The sequence below is a fragment of the Equus asinus genome, chromosome 26 (assembly GCF_041296235.1).
Source record: "Equus asinus isolate D_3611 breed Donkey chromosome 26, EquAss-T2T_v2, whole genome shotgun sequence".
In the NCBI taxonomy this organism is placed as follows: Eukaryota; Metazoa; Chordata; class Mammalia; order Perissodactyla; family Equidae; genus Equus; species Equus asinus.
Window position 1 is genome coordinate 29,070,472 of NC_091815.1, and position 20,519 is coordinate 29,090,990.

At 56.9% G+C, this 20,519-nt stretch overlaps 1 protein-coding gene across 1 annotated transcript; it reads right to left on the reverse strand.

The window, feature by feature from the left end:
* Nucleotides 1-598: 598 nt before the first annotated feature.
* Nucleotides 599-19,772, reverse strand: SMG9 (SMG9 nonsense mediated mRNA decay factor). The gene is made up of 14 exons (XM_044758972.2): nt 19,479-19,772; nt 16,474-16,629; nt 14,151-14,225; nt 13,794-14,058; nt 13,599-13,696; nt 11,893-12,005; nt 8,640-8,751; nt 6,379-6,474; nt 5,879-5,964; nt 3,387-3,493; nt 2,506-2,613; nt 2,231-2,359; nt 1,770-1,914; nt 599-1,115 (listed from the first exon to the last, which is right to left on the reverse strand). Exons 2-14 carry the CDS (start codon nt 16,621-16,623, stop codon nt 1,037-1,039), a joined length of 1,563 nt encoding a protein of 520 aa, XP_044614907.1. The 5' UTR covers nt 16,624-16,629; nt 19,479-19,772; the 3' UTR covers nt 599-1,036.
* Between the last annotated feature and the right edge of the window lie 747 nt (nt 19,773-20,519).

Below are 20,519 nucleotides of genomic sequence, written 5' to 3' on the forward strand. Positions count from 1 at the left end.
TGAACTGCATGGTGTCTTTAACCGAGGGTAGGTAGTGGACTGAAATGACAGGTAGGGAGCGTTTTTAAGCAAGAGTGGCTGAGGTTTAGAGAGGAACACAGGCCCCATGTTTCACCGACAGTAGGCATGCCGTTAAGCTAAGGTGTGAGTATGTGAACACGGATCGGACCCGTCTCAACCCTCGGAGGGGAAGTACTGTATTTGACTAGGCTCTCACTCGGCACATGTCTGTTCTAACCAGGCACTGACTGGGGCACTGTACTTAACCAGGCATTCCACCAAAGCACGCACTGCCTTCAAGTGAGAGCAGACGACGCGAGGAGAGTCACTGCACCTGCCCGAAGGAGGGCACGTATTCTCCCACCCATAACACACAGACGGACGCCTGACATCGCCCCAGGAAACAGAACACCCTTGCTGGGGGCTTCCTCCTCCCTAGCAGGGACTGCTCTTCATCTGTTCCCGACGACTCCGTCACCTACAGTGGATGTGTCCCGGCAGGAAGTTCATTCAGGCTCCAGGGGTGGCCCCTAAGAGCTGGGACCCAAATTTGCCCCGCTTCCCAGGACAGCATGCTGGGAGAGGGAGGAGCACCAGACAGGCTTGCACGACTGCTTTTATTCGAACCATCAGATCTGCCCCCGTGAGGAGCTCCCCAGACCCTGCCTCACCTGACAGGAAAGGGCTTGGCGTCAGGGAAGAGGGACCCGTTGCTCTCGTCCCTGCAGAGGGAGGTAAAGATGGAGCCTGGCCTTCCTGGTGACCACTCTGGCTCCGCCCACCACCCGACCCTGTGGGGGACTGAGGATGGGCTTCCCCGTCCCAGGTTGGGGGTGGGACCTCAGTCACCCCGACCAACACTCTACTGAGGGTGGGGGGCCTGGCACTGGACACATCTCCGGGTGAGGAAGTCGTGGTCCCTCGTCCATCAGGCCTGCTGCCACTCTCCACCCCACTAGCGGGGAGAACGTATGTGATCCTTCGCCATCCACTGGGGACCCAGGAGGGGTTCCCTGCATGACATCCCCCCTCGGCCTCAGGCCAGCAGGCGGCTGTACTCCGCCAGGGCAGAGGACTTTTTCACACCGTCCCAGATCCGGGCAGCGTAGTGGAACCTGTGAGAGAAGGCCAACAGTCAGGGCGGCCCTTGCTGGGAGCCCACCAGCCCCACACCGGCCCTGGCCAGGTGGGAAGACTAGGCCCCATGTACGACCTGAGGGTGGCTGGGCCTCTCAGAACCCAGTCTCCTCGACTGGATCCAGGGAAGATGCCAGCACCGATGGGAGGTGGCCCTGCTTCTCCCATCTCCCCCGCGGTAAGGGAAGCTGAAGGGCCTGCTGTTGGACTAAGACCTCGGGCCCCAGCTCCAAGTCCAGACTTCTTCCCACTCCACCCAGGGTTGGCCTCCGTGGGGCTGGGGCTTTCTCTACCTCCCTCCAGTCTTGTGAGGATCAGAAACATCTATCAGCTGTGGAACCTTTCACCTCCCACATTCTCCCCTCCGTGTCAAATCTTCCCCACCAGTCAAACCAGTGGTAAGAAATATACCCCACTGGCTAAATAGGAGGATTCAAAATCACGTGAAACAGCACGTTGCCTGACATGGAAGAGGCGCTTACAAGCTGGGAGCAACCATCAATGTTTCAGAAAAGGAAACTGACATCTGGCACCAAGGGGCTTAATGAGGTCACACAGAGCTCTAAGAAACGCCTTCTGTGTGCACCAGGGCAGGGCACCTCACCTTGACCCCCTCTGCCAAGAACCCTTACCAGTTCTTCTCAGTGAGGATGGTGTGTGACAGCTGTGGCCGGGCCATGGACATCACCTGGCTCCGGAGCTTGCTCACCAAGGACTGGAAACTGGGGTGGCCACGGTACCCAGGGAGCAGGGAGAAGAGCGGGCTGGAACCAGGACCTGGAAAGTTGCGGTGGGGAGGATAAGGGGGGTAGCCTGCCAAGAGAGGGCCTTCCTCCTAGTCAACCAGCATCCTGGGCCTCCAGAAGCACCTCCGAGTTGGGCCCTGGCCCAGCTGTTCCTGTACTTCCACGACTCTGAAACATGCTCCTAAGAAAGGGTCCAGGTACTTCAGGGACAGGCTGGAGACTCCCCTCAGACCAGGGTGGGCTCCCAAGACAAGTCACCCCCTAACCAAGGTGGGCCCGTGTCTCCCTCCAGACCAAGGAAGCTCCTGGCTCCCTATGAACCAGATTCCCTGGATAGGGAGCCATACCCGCTCGTGGGGGGGTCTCACTCTCCGCCTCGCTGTCCATGAAGGGCACCAGGAACAAGTTGACCTCAGAGTCCAGGAAGTCGGGCGGGAGCCCAGGGAAGACGTTGCACTGTAACATGGACAGAGTACCTGGGGGAGAGAACCCATCAGCCTGCGGGCACCATGCAGCGGGGCAGGGGAGGTATGTGTGTGACGGTCAAGTAGGACCAGAGACCAGGCTGGATCGGGAGTCAGGAGGCCACTGGCCAGCTCGGGGGTGGTTTGGGGACCCTCACCCTTGTAGCGCAGGTGGGAGTGGGCCATGAGCTGGTCGATCATCAGGTGCATCTGCCGCAGCTTTCGGGGACAGAAGTCCTCTCGACGAGCTTTGTTCTGCAGGAAGACTGAGCCGGGGAGGAGGCATGGGGACCGGTGAGGCGGCTTGCGCTCGGCCACGTGGACTCCCCCTTCTCACCCTAAGGACCTGCCCTAACCCCTGAGTTCAGATCACTTGTAAATATTCACGAAACTGTGCTTTTGCACCAGCCCCTGGGCTGGGGGATGCTGGGACCCAGAGATGAGTCACATCTGGTTTCTGCCCTCAAGGAGCCCCCAGTCTGATGGAAAAGACAAGAGAGGAAGATGGCTATGTGACCAGGAGTATGACAGGAAGAGGCACCACGGTCTTGGCGAGGCCAGAGGACGCTGGGAGACCCTCCCTGGGGTGCACAGATGAACTAGATCTCTGCAGAGGAGCGGCGCGTCAGTAGGGCAGGGCGAGGACAGAGCAGGTGAAAGAATGGCGCGTGCGAGGGCCACAGGAGGGCGCACAGGGTGCACGGGGCCCGTGGGCTGTCTCACCACTGGTGGCCTGAGCCCCACGCTGGGAGATGCCAGGGAGCCAGAAATGGGCAGACTTGGGTCCTATCCCCAAGAGGCTCCCATTCTGATCAAGGAGACAGACCCAGACCCAGACTCGGGGTCATGCCCTCAGTGGCCAGGGTGGAATTGAGGCCAAGGGACCCTTAGAGGAAGCGGCAGCTAATCCTTTTTGACTCCCCTCCTCCTAATTCTCAAAAGTGCTCCTCCGAGCTCCCCACTTCCCTGGAGCACTCCTGGTTTTCACCCCTCATTCCTCCACCTCTCCCCACCCCCAGGGCCCCAGAAAGCCTCTCACCCAGGTGGGGGTAGTATTCAGTGCCTTCATCAGAGCCTGAGGAGCTGCTGGACTCGTGGCTGGGGGACGGGGTGGAGGGCTTCACCATCTCTGCTGTCTGGAGGAACCTTGGGGTTTGGGGTGAGAGGGTGGTGCTGAGGCACGGGCACCCCATATCCCACAGCCTGGGGGAGGGGCTCCCTTTGCAGATGTGACGAAAGCTACAGCCACACTTGGAAAAATGCCCCACACGCACCAGATTTCTCACACAGTTTCAGGGAATTCAGAGACAACCTTCTCAGACACCAATCTAGGGACCCGTGGCATTTTGTAATGAGTTTACGCTACTAAAAAAAAACCAACTTAATTTTTTAGAGCAGTTTTAAGTTCGTAGCAAAACTGAATGGAGATTTCCCGTAGACTCACCCCTGTCCCCCCCAACACACACAGCCTCCCCCACTATCAACATCCCCCACCGGAGCGGCACACCTGCTACAACCCATGATTAACATCAGGGTTCACTCTTGCTGTTTTCTACGGGTTTTGACAAAAATGACATGTAATCACCATATTGTATCACACTTAAGTTTCACTGGCTGAAAAATCCGCTATGCTCTACCCATTCACCCCCCAACCCCTGATCTTTTTACTGCCTCCATAGTTTCGCCTTTGCCAGAATGCCATATAGCTGCAATCAGACTAGAGGGCAGCTTGGAGTCCTTCACTTGGCGACACGCGTGTAAGGTTCCTCCATGCCTGTTCACGGTTTGACAGCTCACTTCTGCTCAGCGCTGAACGACGCCCCACTGTCTGGATGCACAGTGTATTCATCCATTCACCTACTGAAGGCTGTCTCGGTTGCTCCCTCGTTTTGGCAATTATGAACAAAGCTGCTACAGACATCCGTGTGCAGGTTTTTGTGTGGACGTAAGTTTTCAGTTTATGCTACTTTAAAATAATTTTCCCAAATAGGTAAAAGTAGATAAAATTAACCTGTTTTCTGAGGTAAAGGGTACTAGGATCCGATAAAAGCTACGGACATTCTCCTCATGCAGACAGACACACAAACACGGTGTCCACAGTTTCAAGGGGTTCACCTGCTCTGAGAAGCCCAGCTGTAGACTCCGGCTTAAAAACAACGCTCTGCCACGTGCCAGCCCGAGCCCACACCCCCACTCAACGTGTGCAGTCTGTTTCCTTCACATGTCTGTCTCCCCGGTGCCCCAGCAGCAGATGGTATAAACAAGCGTTCAGTGTAGCTGCCAGGTAAATGAATGCCTGTGGGCGGCGGTGGCAGGAGTGGAGGTTTCAGACTTACGTCACTTAGATCTCGTCACCACAGCGGCCCCCCAGCTAGTCGTCGTGGACTGCTGGCCAGCCCCACAGCTCGCCCCATCCCCAGGGTTACCAGCACGAACAGCAAGCACCCACCGATCAAGTGGCTACTACGTCCCAGGTACCACGCTGAAAGCATGGTCTCTACCTCAGCTAATCTGTACAAAACAGCCTGCCTCTGAGCAACTGTGGAAAAGGACGCCACTCGCCTAGTGAGAGCTGCCTGCCTTCGGACACATCTGCTTCCTCCAGCTCAGCCCTCCCTTCCCATGAGCTCTCGTCCTTCCTTCTGCCCGAGGCTGCTGGCCTCCCCACAGCTATTTCCTGGGGCCCGAGGCCAAGAGGAACTCTTGTAGCCACAGGTTTGAGCCAGTGCTGTCTGGTGGCATTTCTGGAACCTCCAGCTGCTTCAGGCAGGACTCCTGCCAGATCCTGTCTCCCTCCCTTTTCCTGCCCGCCAGGGTACCAACGGGATGGTACACATGGCTGGAGGACATGGACGACAGGACTCGAAGGGGCAGACAAGCCAGCTCCTCGTGCTATTCACTCAACAAATTTATATTAAATATCTACCTCGTACTAGGCACTGTGTGACGCGCTGGGGACTCCTCCCTCCTGGGGCTTACGTTCTAATGGGGAGACAGACCATACAGAGATCTACAGTTTCCTGTCGGGGAGTGACAGTGCAACGAAGGGAAACACAGCAGGGCAAGGAGGGGAGAGTAACAGGGATGCGATGTTAGTTGGTCAGGAAGGCCTGAGGTCGACCTGAAGGACACGAGGCGGGAGTCTGAGCTCCGCAGGAAGTGTTTCTGGCTGACGCATGAGGAGTGCAGAGGTCCCCAGCTGCACGAGGAGCAGCCATGAGGCCACCCCCACTTAATGGAGGGAGAGAGGGAAGCGGTAGCAGAGGAGGTCAGCAGGGTGACTGGGAGCACATTGCATAAGACCTCATAAGCCACGCGTGGGAAGGACTCAACTTTATTCTGGGTGATGTGTAGTCAGTGGAAGGTTCTAAGTGAGTGTATGTGTGCTGAGGGAGAGTTAGGTGGCGGTGACCCACGCCACCTTACATTTTAAGAGGGCCCCTGTGACTGCTGTGGAGCCTGTGAGATGTGGCCGAGTGGCTCAGGCGGGGGGCCGCCATCTCTGGCCTGGCCCCCTCCCCAGCTCCTCACCTGTACAGACTGAGGTCCGTGAACCAGTCCTGGACGACAATCACCACGTGGCAGACCGTGAAGAGGAAGGCTGCAATCTGGAGTGACTGAGGGCGGGCAGGAAGGGACGACAGAGCTGAAGGCCCCCCTGTCCAGACTGGGGCCCCTGATGCCAGGACTCAGCTAGGGGGGCAGCAGGGCAAGGGCCTGAGGGCCTTTAAGCACCTACTCTGTGCCCAGACTGTGCTGGCACTTCCCTTACAGGCCACGCCTAAATCGAGCAGGGGAGGAATGGTCACCACCATTGCACATGGGCGGATACCGAGGCTTGAAGGAGGAAGGGGCGGCAGGTGACGTTTCCGAGGGGCAGAGCCAAGAGCCGAGCCAGATCAGACTCCCAGGGCTGTTCTCTTCCTGCGGCTCCCAGGGCACCCAGGGCTCTTACGAAGCAGAGACAAGGTCAACCCACACCCAGCTCCCCATGGCAGATCCTGCGGGGCAGGGTGCCCTCGGCCCCTCACCTGCATCTCCACGTAGGTGTGCGGCAGGTTGTACTCCGGAGGCAGCTTGCGGTCGTTGTTGATGAGGTGGTCCAAGATGGAGGGGCTCAGGATGGGCTGGGGCAAGAGAGAGAAGAGGGTGTCAGGGAGGGGCCTGGGGTCGGCATCCTGGGGCCACGGCTACCCATGTTCCACACGTTGAAGGCAAAGTCATCGCCTCTCTCAGGACAAAATGAGGTGAGAAACACGGAGTTTCCAATGACTACAGTGCCAGGCAGCAGGAGGAGGGGAAGGAGAGTCTCAGAGCAGATCCCTTGGCCCCGGCCCTTCCACAATCTCACTGCTCCCCAGAGCCGCCAGCCCAAGGAGAACTCTGCTCGCGCTGACAAATTTCACACACACTTCAACGAGTCACATCCCTTAAGACCCTTTCTGTTGTTTGTTGTTTCAAATGCTTTCAAAACTTTGCTAAGATAATTACTTAGGTCAAAAAGCAATGATTAGTGTGAAAACCGGTGAAGATTCAATCATCGCATCACTGGGTGTAAAAGAATCAGTGGTGAGCGCATCACTTTTCTTAAAGGAACATTCCACGTAAAGACAGGAGCTAAATGAGTCTGAGAGTCTGTCAACTTCTTTTTTTTTTTATTTTTTTATTTTTTTTGAGGAAGATTAACCCTGAGCTAACTGCTGCCAATCCTCCTCTTTTTGCTGAGAAAGACTGGCCCTGAGCTAACATCTGTGCCCATCTTCCTCTACTTTATATGTGGGACGCCTGTCACAGCATGGCTTGCCAAGCAGTGCCATGTCCGCACCCGGGATCCGAACCGCCCAACACCAGGCTGCCGAACTGGAACATGTGAACTTAACTGCTGCACCACCGGGCTGGCCCCTGTTGACTTCTTACTGCGGTGAGTGGACTTTTTTAAGGAAGAGGCTTTCCCAACTGCTCACTTTCTAAAGCTCCAAGCACCGCCCTGATCTGTTCTGCCTTAACTTCCCTTCTGCCCTACGTGGGCCTCTGACCCAGCTCGACACCAGTTCAGCTGCTCTCTAGGTCCAGGTGGTCCTTGCACGGGGCCTGGCACACTGGTCTCACGGCACATTTGCAGGTTTTCCACTCTTCCTGTCACCAATGCCCACAGCAACCAGAATGCTATTCCACTAACATTCAGGCCCTGACCAACAGAGCTGCAGGCAGGGGGTGGGGGCAGGACACAGGACGCAGACTGTGATAAACCCCATGGTGCATGCGCTGGCAGCTGCGCTCAGGCACTAGTGGGCGCTCAGAGGAGGGGAAGGCTTCCCGGGGGAGGCAACACCCCAGCAGCGTCTTCACTAAGGAGAAGGCCTCAGCCAGGCCTAAAGGCAAGGGAGGGAGTGTTCTAACGATGACAGTACGGACGGCTAAGAGTACTGAGCACTCCCTTCATGCTGGGTGCTGTCCTCAGGACTTGTGTTAACTCATGGAAACCTCATAAAAACCCCTACAAGGTGGGCAATATTATTTTTCCCACTTGAAAACTGAGGAATGGAAAAGTTAAATAACTTGGCCAAGGTCCTACAGTCGAAGGTGGTTTTGGAAAAGGGAACAAGAAGAGGAAAGCCCGAAGTGGGGAGGGACCATGGTGAGGCCTCATGGTAGGTGTGGCAGGCTGGTGACCACACCAGAGGGGGAGACCAGGGAATCTGAAGGAGGTAAGCCACCCAGCCTGAATGCCAGGTGAGGGAACGGGGACCTCACCTGAGAGCAAGGGAGAGCCAAGGAAAGCTGCTGAACGCGTGACAGGTCAGGTCTAAAGACAGTCAAGGCCCTGAATGCTAGCCACGTGCCAGGTCCTGTGCCAAGCACTCTGCTGGAATGTTCCACTGAATCCTTGCAACAATCCTGAGGCTGAGTATAACTATCATCGCCATGTACAGACAAGACACTGAGGTTTAGGGGGAATTAAAACTTGCTTAAAGTCACCCAGCTGGTAAGAATTAAAGGCAGGATCCGGACACGGACCAACTCCACGGCCCACACCTTTAACTGCTATGCTAGAAAATTCTTTAGGCTACTGTGTACACAATGGATTGTGGGAGGGGACAAAATTGGACAAGAAGAGACTAAGGGCCAAGAAAAGACACAACTTGCCCGAGGGCACCTAGCATGTCCATGGCTTGGCTGGAGCCACATGGCATGCTAGCAGGGTTCCGGCTTAAAGACTTTCACGGAAAGAGCGACGAGGGAGTGCAGCGGGGTGGGGCAGGCGGGGGGGTGGGGCAGGCGGGGCTGGCACCTGTGTGTCCAGGAACACAATCCGCTCTTGGGTAATAAAGAAGTCGATGCCACTGGTCTGGTTGCCCCCTCGTTCCTTCATTTCGGTGCTCTGGGCCCGGAAAACATACGCCCTGTGGAGAGGAGCACGCGGGCGTGTTAGTGGTCCACTTCTCAGCCTCTGACAGCCCAGGGCATGACCTGTGAAGTGAGCATGTGGGACGAGGTTCCCCGCCGGGCCACACGTCCTTCCATCCATGGTCCGTGTCTGGGGGGCTGTGTTTTACACCACATGACTCCACCCCTCCCCCAAGTAGACACGTTCACTCCTGGAACGAGGTCAACAGACTGAGGTGCTGAAGAGCAGGGACTCTGCCAGCCTGCTGTCATCCAAACCCCAGCTCTGCCTCTTCCTGGCTGTGTGGCTTTGGGCAAGGTCCTTAATGTCTCTCTCCTCGGTTTCCTCATCTGTAAAATGGAGCTAAGGAGAGTCTCAAACCTCTCAGGATTACTGCGAGGTTAATTCACTTGAAGCCCTCAGAAGAGCGCCTGACCTCCAGCGGTAAATCATCGTTCACTATGAGTCACCAAGTGCACCTCCATCAGGCCCTGGAGACACAGCACTGACACCCCCCGCCCCACAGGGGGAGGCTGTTTGGTGTCCTGGTGCCCAGCTCTTCCCCTGTGAGGTGTCTCCCCCATTTCTACCTGTGCTGGATGAGGGGGACACGAGAGCAAAGCAGGCAGAGCTGGGCCTTGCTCTAAGCCACTGAGCTCCACTGGGTCACTCTGCGACTTGGACAAAGCCATCACCCCTTTGAATCTGTAAAATCAGGGTCATAGTACCTGCCTCTCAAAGGGCCACTCCCGCCTCCCTGAGATGCTCGTATGTCGCTGACACAGAGCAGGCGGCCTCCCACTAATAAACACTGGACCGCAGGCCTATGTGCCAGATCTCGGGATGCAGCAGGGAACCAGGAAGACAAAGCCGCTGCCCATGCAGCTTCTGGCCCAGCTCACAAACCAACAGCATCAGTCACTGCGGGCCTTAGGAAAAGAGGCGTGCAGGGCTCCAAGGGGGGAACTGAGTTGGTGGAGCTGGGAAGGGCTGCCCTAAGAGGCAAAAGATGACGCTGAGGGTGAAAGAGAAAAGGGAGCTAATTAAGCAACTTGATTTCCCGTACAGGGGAGGTGAGGGGGGTGGAGGAAGGAAGCAAGACCACGCCAGGCAGAAGGCAGGTATGAGGCGTGTATGAGGAATCCAGGCCCAGTGTGGCGAGAGTAGAGAGAGCGACAGGTGCAGGGAGCACACAGAAGGTACATGGGCTGTTGTGGGGCAGTCAGGAACGGGGGCTCTGGCCCAGGAGCCTGGAAGGCCCTGCAGAGACTTAAGCAGGAGTGACAGGACTGGATTTTGGTTTTGAAAAGCTCCCCCTAGCGGCTGCGTGGCGAGGACTGTAGGGTGCACAAAGTGGGTAACAAGACTTGCAGGCCCAGGACTCCGGCCTCCCTGTGCCTCTCCGACCTGACTTCCTCCAGCTCCACGGCCTCCACACCACTCTGCTCACAGGCCAGGCAAGCTCCCACCACAGAGGCTCGCACTTGCCATCCCCTCCGATTGGAATGCTCTTCCTCCGCGGAGTCTGCTTTCCCTCAGGTGTCCCCTTAGCGAGGGCTGCCCCGACTATCTGATTTAAAACTGTAAGCTAGCCCCAGCACCGCCTCCCTACAATCCCTTCCCACTCTATCTCCCAACATGCCAAACAACGTATTTACTTTGTTTACTGCCTCCTCCTTCAAAATGTGGGCCTCATGAGGACACAGATTTCTTGCAGTCTTGTTTATGTTGTTTCCCCAGCACCCAGGCAGTCCCTGGCACATAGTAAGCACCCAATTAATATTTGTTGCATTGAACTAAAGCAGGGGGACCAGTTAGGAAGCTCTTGGCATGGAAGTGGGAATGGAGCAGAAAAGCAGATGAAAAATAATCAGGAGGTAAAACTTCTGAGATTTGATGACCAGAGTTGGTACCAAAGTCCACCACACCACAGGCTGACACGGCTCAAAAAGACAAGCGAGGCCAGCAGAATTCTCTCTAGTTCAGGAAGCAGAGCTGAGAGGCACGGGGAAGTTTTGCTAGCTGGGGGTGGAAGCAGAGATAGAAACCACGCTATCCGAGAGAGCTGGAGCGGGTCCAGAGCGGACCCAGGCTGAGCCGGGGTCCTGAGTGAGGGGAGAGGGGTAGCCGGCCTGAGAGCCGTGACAACCTTGCAGCTTTGGGTCTATTGGTATTCTCACAAGAGTGGTTCTTAGCCCCGGGCCCCTCTGGGATCTGCTGGAACCGCGGCCGCGCTCCCTAGGAGAAACGCCTGACTGCAGATGTGTACGATTCTGCACATGCTGTCGGGAGGTTCATGGACCCCTGGAGGCCCGTCCATGGAGTCCAGGGAAATATCACCTGCTTTATCAAAAACGAACCCCTATGTTTTTCAGACAACCCCAAGTAGCTACTACCCCTTCTGAGCCCCCATTTTGACCCTTCCTTCACTAGACTGTACACGTCCCCTACTCCCTAATCCCTGCCTTTCTCCCTTTCCTTCCCCGCCCTCAGTTTTGGGCCCTGGTCCTTCAGCTCCCTACTCCCCCAGATCTTCTCCCGTGACTTCATCCTTTATGTTCATGATCATATCCTATTCTTACTCAAGAATGCAGGACTCATAAAAAAAAGAATGCAGGCCTGCAGCTGGTACAGAACCCACGCCCTACGTCCAGGGCTCCTTCCCCACTCTATTTCCCAGGCACGTCAGCTGCATCCTGTGGGCATCTGCTCTGTGCCTTGTTAACTTTTGCCTTCCTGATCTCATCTCGTCCTCCAAAAACCCACTCTACGGGTGAAGAACTGAGATACTGGGAGGCGAAGTGACTTGCCCAAGGTCAACCAGCTGGGGAGCGGCAGGGCTGAGACTGAGGTGGGGCTTAGTGACTGCATCGTCCCAGTTCCCGGCAGGGCTCTGTACCACTGCCTGCGGCACGGCAGGAAGGAAAGGAGGGAGACACAGGACTGCTGACCTCGGAGCCACACAAAGATCTAGTCCAGCCCCTGTCATCCTCACCTGACGAAGAAGCTGAGGCCAAGGGAGGGGAAGCAATGTCCCAAAGGCCTTTGGTAACACTCCATGCAACACCCAGGCCCACCCTTCCCCTGCCCCAGGTGGGTGCCCACCTCCCTCCTGGCCTTCCACACCCCGAACGCCCCTACCTGATGTCCCCCTCACCTCTGGTCCTCCTCGGGAGTGTTGGCTGACAACAACGACATGACCATGGACTTGCCTGTCCCCTGGAGGCCCAGGACGCCGACCACCAACACATCAGTCTGATCCAACAGGTACTGGGGGAAGACGTAGGAATGTGACCATCAGAAATCTGTCAGTTGCCGGAGTGAGACGGGGGGCCCCAGAGACCTCTGAGGCTCATCGACCTGCCTTGTCAGATACGAAGAAAAACTTCTATGGCTTCTGTGTGTGTGTGTGGTGGTGGCGGTGGGGGTGGGCTATGTGGACTGTTCTGGACACAGAGAACATCATCTGTGAGAGCTCTAAAGTAGAAAAGAGCCTGCCGTGGTCAAGAAGCTAAGAGGAAGTCTGTGGGCTGGAACACAGTTGGCCAAGGGAAGCCTGACCTTGGGGAAGAGAAGGTGAGAGGCACAGGAACGGAAGGACAGGTCATGGATCAGACGTGGTGAGCGAGGCTACTGGAGGGGACCACTGGGAGGCCTTCTGCTTCAGGTGGGGAGGCGTGAGAACGGGCACTGTGCGTGGGAAGGGAGATTCGTCCACCCAGGCTCTGGTCTGTGGGCTTTAGTTAGGAGTCCCGGAAATTCCTGAGACCTTTGCCTCCAGGCAGCCAGCTGTGCTGACTTTCACCACCAGGGGGCAAAAGAGACCCTCTTCAAGGAAAACGGATTTGCCTCAACTGAGGCTGTTGTGCCTTACACTCATCTGAAGAGCTTTAAAAAAAAAAAAAAAAAAAAAAAAAGGGCAGCTAATCCTAGACCTAACTACAGACATACTAGAGTATCCAGGGATAGCCCTGTTCAAAGTGGGAGACACTGACCACCTGTGGCTATTTAATCAAAATGAAACAAAAGACACTCAGTTTCCTCAGTTGCACTGGCCACATACGGACGTATGTGGGTAAGGGCCCAAGGGCCACACACAGGGATAGTGGCGACCATACTAGATGGTGCAAACACAGAGCATTCTCGTCACTGCAGAGTTCCACCTGACAGTGCGGAAGGGGAGGGCCTGGATACCGGTTCTTTTTTTTTAAAGCTCCTAGTTGATATCCACGTGAGGGTGGACAGAGAGAGGTGGCAGGGACCAGGTAAAAATGGGCCCAGCACGCTGTCCTCCTAAGTCCAGGCAGCTAGAGAAGAGGAGGGAACACAGCTACACACCTAGGACAAGTGGAGCAGGGGCGCGATGTGACAGGTCTGGGGGGAAGAGCAGCAGAGGAGCGGAAATGAAGACTGGGAGAGTGGACGTGGGTGTGACAGTCCAGAAATGCGAGGTCTGATCCAGAGCAAGGGCTGCTGGGATGGCAGGACCTCTGGGGAGTGACATTCAAACCAGTTAACACTGGTACCACACGGGTTCTGACCGATGAGGAGGGGTACTGGAGGGCCCAGGAGGCTGCCCCACTGTGGGGTGGTGCAGGGGATCCCAGGCATCTGGGTGGGGGGCTAGGGGAGTACCTCCTGGCCAACCAGCATCAAAGTATTTCAGTATCACCTGCCAGCACCGCTGAGCTAGCATAAGGGACAGAAATCCAGCCCCGGCCAGGTGAGAACCTTCTGCTCCATCCCAGCTCACGGCTCCAGCTGCCTGAAAGCGTCTGGCCTGATGGTGCCCCCCAGGATGCTGGGGGCAGCGGGTGGAGGAGGCAAGGGCACTGGACCTCAAGCAGGGAGAGCCCCCCATACCTCAATGGCACTGTCGCACCAGTTCATCTGGTCATCCACCAACTTGATGCTGTGCTTCATGCGCTCCGGGGGCAGCAGTTTGGCCTGGCCCACGACAGCTGGCGACAGGAGAGAGCAGGGGACAGGGGATGCGGTGAGGGTCTGCGGGTGAGGGGGCTCCAGCTCCCAGGCAGGCCGTGCCCGGCCCCAACTCACGATCCATGGCTGCCGGCGCGGCAGGGCCCATGCCCCGGTTCTGGATCTGGTACACAGGCTGTGTGGGTCTCTGCCCCTCCTTCTCCCCCTTGGGTGGCGCAGGGGCGGCGGGAGGTGGGGGGGCGGAGCCCTCAGGGGTTGAGGCAGTGGTGGTGGCCGCAGGCCCTTTGCCCTCCTCCCGGGGTTTCATGAGGACGATGGGCTTCTCCAGAGGGCTTGGGGCAGGCGGGGCCGCGGGCGCTGTAGGAGGTGGTGGCTGCTTTGACTACGGGGGTGATAAGGGGCCAGTCAGTGGGACAGATCCTCACCTAACTGCTCCTGGCCTCCCCTCCCGAAGATTCCATCTTCCCTGCTCACCCGCTCTGCTGGAGGCTTGGAGAGGATGATGGGGGTTTTCTGCATGACCGACGTGCTTGTCTCTTCGCTGCCATCCTGTGGTGATGGAGGGCAGTTACTCACGGATGGCTCCCCTACCTCTCCAGGCTGCTCCCGAAGGCCTTTATGTGCCCGGTACTATCTACATGCCTCCACATACTAATTCTCTCAGTCCTACCAACAGCCCTGTGAGATAGACACTATTATTAGCTCCATTCTACAAATGAAGAAACTGAGGCACAGAGAGGTTAAGTGGCTTGCCCAAGGTCACACAGCCAACAAGCAATGGAGCCCCCATTTGAACCCAGGCCTCCTGGCTCCAGAACCACGCTGTCAGCCACTCTGTCTGGCTGCCTCTGACGGACAAGCTAAGATGGAAGGAGCTGGGCTCTGGAGCCAGACAGATCTTGGTTTGAAGCTGCCCCGCCTCTTGTGGTTGTATGAACCTGGGAAGGAAGCCCCCTCACTCAGGCCCATTTCCTCACCTGGTGAAAGGGGCTCAGAACTCCTTCCTCGCAGGCCTATGATGAGGCTGAGAGGAGAAAGCCCTCAACTGTCCCTGTGGCTGACACTGCAGGTGCTCATCCTGAGAGGGGCCGGAAGCACATGCTGGCCTGACCCTCTCCGTCCCAGCCCTGCTCCTGCACCAGCCACACCTTGCCCTCCTCGTGCCTCTTTGGACTCATCCCGACTCTGCTTACAGAAGGGGAGAGACTGAGCTTGAGTTCTCTCCTTTTCTGGGTCCCTGAGTCACCTGGGGAGAGTCTCGGCCTCTCACTGGGTCTGCTCTTCACCCACACACTGAGGACACTTATTTAAGTCCTGTTCCCTTCACTGGCCTCTGGAGAGGAGGAAAGGAAAAGACGATGTGAAAGGGCTTCGCAAAGGCCAGCAGTGCGAGAACTGCAGGAGAGGCTGTAGGCTCCCAGGCCGTGGAGGAGCAGATGAGACCCGGGCCCGAGGCTGTGGGGCAGAGACGATGACGGCCAGGAGACAGACTCGGGAGGCACAGTGGACAGCACTGGGGCCTGACGGCGTGGGGCGGGCTGGGGAGGTGTCTAGGATGGGGCCCAAGGGGCTGTCACTGATACAGGAAGGAAGACATATGGCCGGAAGACGCTGAGGTCAGCAGGGGACACAGAGGTCGTGAGGAGGCCACTGGCCATTTAGGAGGCGGCCAGAGCTCGGCAGCAAAGGCAGAAACAAAGACAAGAGATATGGGAGCTGCTGGTGCGGGATGGAAGCGGAAGGTGTAGGCAGACGGGAACGGTCCCCAGAGGATGTAATGTGCAAGGAAGAGAGACGGTCCTCACTGTGCCGTGACCCGAGAAGGAAGAGCCGGAACCAAGCGCACTGTGAACAAACTCTTCTTCACGCTTGCACTTAGGGCTCAGCAACGGGTCCCAAGGGCTCCGTTCCTCCCCGCACCATCAGCTCTCAGAGTTGGGCAGGGCCCTGGACAAAGAACCCAGGGGCAGGTGCTGGCAGTAAGCCACCCAGGCACAGGAGGAGAGCAAGGCAGGGCCTGGGCCCACCCGCGGCTGCCGGCTCCCAGGCCGGGGCGCCCCCCACAGCAGGCAGATGCTGCAGCACTCGAGGCTTAGCTGGCCCCAAGCGTACTGACTCGGTGCCTCTGGGTCAGTCCGTCCCCCTCAGAGGCTCATTTTCCTCGTTAGTGCAAATTGGACCTATCCTGGGTCCGACTTCATGGGGCGGCTGTGAGGGTTCAGGGAGGTCCAGGGCCGCAGAGGCCTTTGCATGGTGCCAGCACACTATGGCTGCTCAACAAGCACAGACCGCTGCCGTCACCATCAGACACGAGCTCGTGGCCCCTCTCGCTCAAACTCTCCAACGCCAATTTCTTTGGTGAAATTCAAAGTTCTCTCCGAGCCCCACCAGGCGCTACGGGATCCGGCCCGTCACCTCCTGACCTTATCTTCTATCACCCACCCTCCCTCCTTGTCCACTGCAGCCGTGTGGCCTCCCAGCCACTCCCTGCACACACCAGCTGCTTTGCAGTGGCTGTGCTTTCAGGCTAGAATGCTCTTCACTCAGAGTCTGTCCCAGCTTGTTCCCTCACCTCCTTCGGGTCTCTGCTCAAAACCCGCCTCCTCAGAGAGGCCTTCTCTGGGCACTCCACCTAAGGCAGCCCCCTTTATCTCTACCCTCTTCCTCGAGGGCAGCCCGTTTTGTCCACCGACACATCCCCAGCACCTAGATTAGTGCCTGGCACGTGGCAGGGGCTCAGGAAACACTTGTGGAATGAGCGGATGCGTGAACGCTGCCGTTGGGCGCGGACGCTCACCCGTCTCTCTCTTTCCCACGGTGCGATGTAGTCCCTCTCCCGACCGCCAGGCCCAGAGAGGTTCTGGGGGCCGCCGGAGCCAGGCTCCTTCCACCGTCGCCGCCGCTCTATCCCGTAGAGCCCAGGCTGACTGTGCCCAGACTCAGACATGGTCACCTACAGAGAAAGAGGTCAATCCCAGGGTGAAGAGCATCCCCCCGCTCAACGTGGCTCACTCTGGACTATAAGAAGGCCCTTCTTTCCAGAGAGCTCTGGAGCTGTGGCAGTGACTGCCAGCTGGCTCCCAATATCCATTCTTCACTTCTTTCAAAAAAATTAAACCCTCAGTTCTGAGCTGGGTACATGGCTATCCAGAATACACTTCGCAGCCTAGTTTGCAGTTAGGTGTGGCCATGTGACTAAGTTTTTTCTGGCCAATGGTATGATACTAGACATGTGTTCTGGCAGTTTTCAGATATTTTCCTTCATAGTCACTGGCACGTGCCTTCTGCCCCTTCCTCCTGCTGGCTGGAAGGAATGTGGGTGTGGAGGCTGGACCTCAAGCAGCCATCTTGGACTGTGAGGCAACTTAATGGAAGGAAGGCATGGTAGAACAAGATATAAGTTTTGGGAGTCCCCTATTAACCTCGAATTGCCTACCTCTGGATGCAGTCAGAAACAAATACACTCCTGTCTCTTACTTATAGCTCATACTATTCCCAACTATTAACCACTTTGTCCCAATATAAATATAACTCATATGGGCAGGGTCACATAAAAATGGGACATTCTGTTTCCCAAAATGCAGCAAGGCATTTCCTCACAAATCAGTAACATGACCCTCAGTCTGACAACTTCTCTTTTGATTACCCATTACTGGCACAGGTGGGGATGAGGCTCCAGCATTCAGAGGCCTGTTGAAAATAGGTGTCTGCCTACATTTCAGGGTCTGTTTACCTTTCATTCCTGATAGTCTGCACTCCAAGGTCCATCAGTGTTTAAATTAATCTAAGATGTTATAAAATGTATGGCTACCTATGTGACCCAGCCCCTGTCGTTTAACTATCTGTTTACAGGTCCCTAGGGGGCTTCCCCATGTCAACCTGCAAAAACAGAAACCAGTCTAAGAGGCCAAGCTTTTATTTGGGATCAAAGAATTGTAATTTGGGGAACACAGATTCAGGTAGAAACCCAAATAGCATCCCCCTAGGAAATAAAAGTCAGGGGCCTTTGAAGGGAAGTTGAACTACAAAGAATTTTAATCGGAGTTGGAGGCAGACAGCTAGTCTTGGCTAAACACTGACTATTGACTCCATCTTCAGAAAGTCCACGGTTCTCAGTCTTTGCGATCAGGATGTCGGTTCTCCTGCCGACTTCTCAAACAATTGCTTGTAAAACAATTGCTCTTTGGGCCCAGTCCAAAGGTTCAGCCCGGCCCAAGGGTCAAGACAGCAGGGCAGTTTCTCTGGAAAGGTGGCTCTGACTCATTTGAAAATGGCTCCACTAAGTGAATTTTGACACCCTGCTGTTTACACATCACCTAGGGCAGGCTGAGTACTTAAGAGTCTGCTTGCAGGACGAGGAGGCCCTCAGCTGTAGCTCACAGGTCAAGGTGGCGAACCGCAGCCCGTGGACCAAATACGGTCTGCCTTCTGTTTTTTGTAAATAAAGTTTTATTGGAACACGGGCCCGACCATCAATTTACAAAGTGCCTCTGGCTGCCTTCCTGACTCAACAGCAGAGGTGAGCAGATGAGACAGCCCGAGTACAGCCTGCAGAGCCTAAAATAATTATTCTCTGGCCCTTTCCAGAAAAAGTCTGCTGATCCCTGCTTACCAATTCGTGCCTGTTAAATGATTTTACAAAATCCCCTCCACCCCCCACCCCAGTGTATAGCGACAGGAGCAGGTCCCTGCAAGAGACTCTTCCCCCAGAATGAATGTCTGTTGACAGGAGGATGCAGGGGTGATTCTGCCAGCCAGGCAGGGGCCGCTCCAGCTCCTCACTGCGCCACCAGACCTGCCCCGAGCCACGACCTGGGCTGAAGCCCGCCTCCGGAGACAGAGGACGAGGCCTGTCTAGGATGCTTACGGGAAATGATTCACTGAGCCCTTAAATGACTGTTTACAGCTCGGCTGGAGCCCCTTCAGACCCTGGGACTCTTCCCTCCTGTGCAATTAAGCGTCTGCCTGCACATTATTCTGGAGACCTCCCCAGCGCTTAAATGTCTGTTCTCCTGCCTCCATGGGGCTTCTGCCCCACCCTAGTGTCTGTTTACACACCCACAGGGACCCCCTTCCCATGCAAATAAGCCTCCTTTTGTCCTTTATTCTGGGAACCTCCACAGTATTTGAGTCTACTTTACAGCCCCTGTGGGGAGCTCCCCAGAACTGAAAAAGAGTCCACCGGCACACAACCTGGGGACCCCCAATCTTGTTTCCAGGCTCCTTTGGGGCTTCCCTTAAAACTTACAAAGCCAGTCTATTTCGGACTCTCAGGGTCACCTCCCAGCCCTCAGTCCTTCAGCATCTCTTAATACACCCCTTTGGGGGCTCTCCTCGAATCTAAGCGTCTATCTGCCAATCACGGGGCGGGGGGAGACCCCCCCCAGTTCCCAACTCCGGATGGACGCCCACCCTCAGGAAGCACTCGCCCACCTCGGGGCTCAAGAGCCTGACACACACTTAAGGTCTCCAGCACTTACACGTATTTACACATCTCTACATCTACAGGCTCCCACACGGGGCCTCCCCCGGAGCTCGGGGGTCCGTCTACACATTCTTCAGGGCGTCTGATTACAGGCCTCCCGCGGGGCCCCTACAACGAGAACCTCTGTTTACACCGTCCTTTCCGGCCACTTCACAGCCCTCACTCTCAGGCCCTCCCACTTCTGAAGCTCCTAGGCACACGGGCTCCGCCTCCGCCCACCCGGGATTCATCGGGTCCCCACTCGGCGACGCCCACCAGCCCACCCGCCGGGCGGCCCCGGGACCGTTGAACGGCCGAGGAGGGGGCGGGCCCCTTACCTAAGGCGGCTGCTGATTGGTTCCCGGGCGCGAGCTCTCGGTGACGGGGCGGGGTGAGGGCGGAGAAGGTCCACCACAAGCCACCAGCCTGTAAATGGCGTGTGGGGGGCCTGGGAGCACGGGGTAGAGAGGGAGAGAGCGAGCACCGTCACTCCGGAACCGGTCTGGGCATCCCGGAAGGCCGGCCCGAAGGAGGAACGGGAGCGGGAGGTATCGCGGGGCCAAGCTGAGCTCAAAGCCCACGGGCTGCTGGCCCAGCGCATGCGCCGCGGGGTGGGCGCGCGAGAACTGAGCGTGAGCGTCGGGCCGCGCATGCGTGGATGGAGGCGGTTGGCCTCAGTACGCATGCGGGTTACGGAGGGAAGGCGCTGCTGCTCCGCCTCAGTGCGCGTGCGCGTCGTTGGGGCTAAGCGTGGGCGTGCCGAGAAGCGGGAGCGAGGGCCGCTCTGGAGATTTCAGGTTCGAGTCCCGCCTCGGCAGTGGTGATGGCAGGATGCGGTGGGGTGGGGCGGTAGGGCGGAATCCTAGTGTCCTGGGCTGAGTGAGTGCTGAGACCACAGGAATGAATCAGGCCTGGCGTTTGCGCTGGAAGAGATCCCAGCCTGTGGAGGGAGACGGCCAGGGGATCAAATCACATAGGCGAGGGCGCGGGTCCGGTTGGACCTTGAAGGGCGGCCGAGGGCACCCCAGGCGGAGGGTACCGAGGGAGAAAAGTTCAGACTGGCTTGGACCTAGAGTTCCCCCGGGATGGGAGTTGAGGCAGTGGAGGTCAGATCCCCAAGGGCCTCTAGTGTCGGGCTTCGTCCTGAAGGCAGGGGAGACGCGGACTGGTGGGGACAGGACCACGTATTAAATCTCTCGGGGGTCGCGGTGGAGGGGGAATCCAGTCAAGGGATTTAAACGCCTGCGGGCGAAGCCCTGTGCGCACCAAAGGGAAATTGCAGGCGGAGGTCGCTACCCGCTTATAGCGCATGCCCAGTCCAAAGGCTGGGCCGCTTAGCTGGGGCCGGTGGTCTCCAGTGGGAATGAGAGATTGTTCAA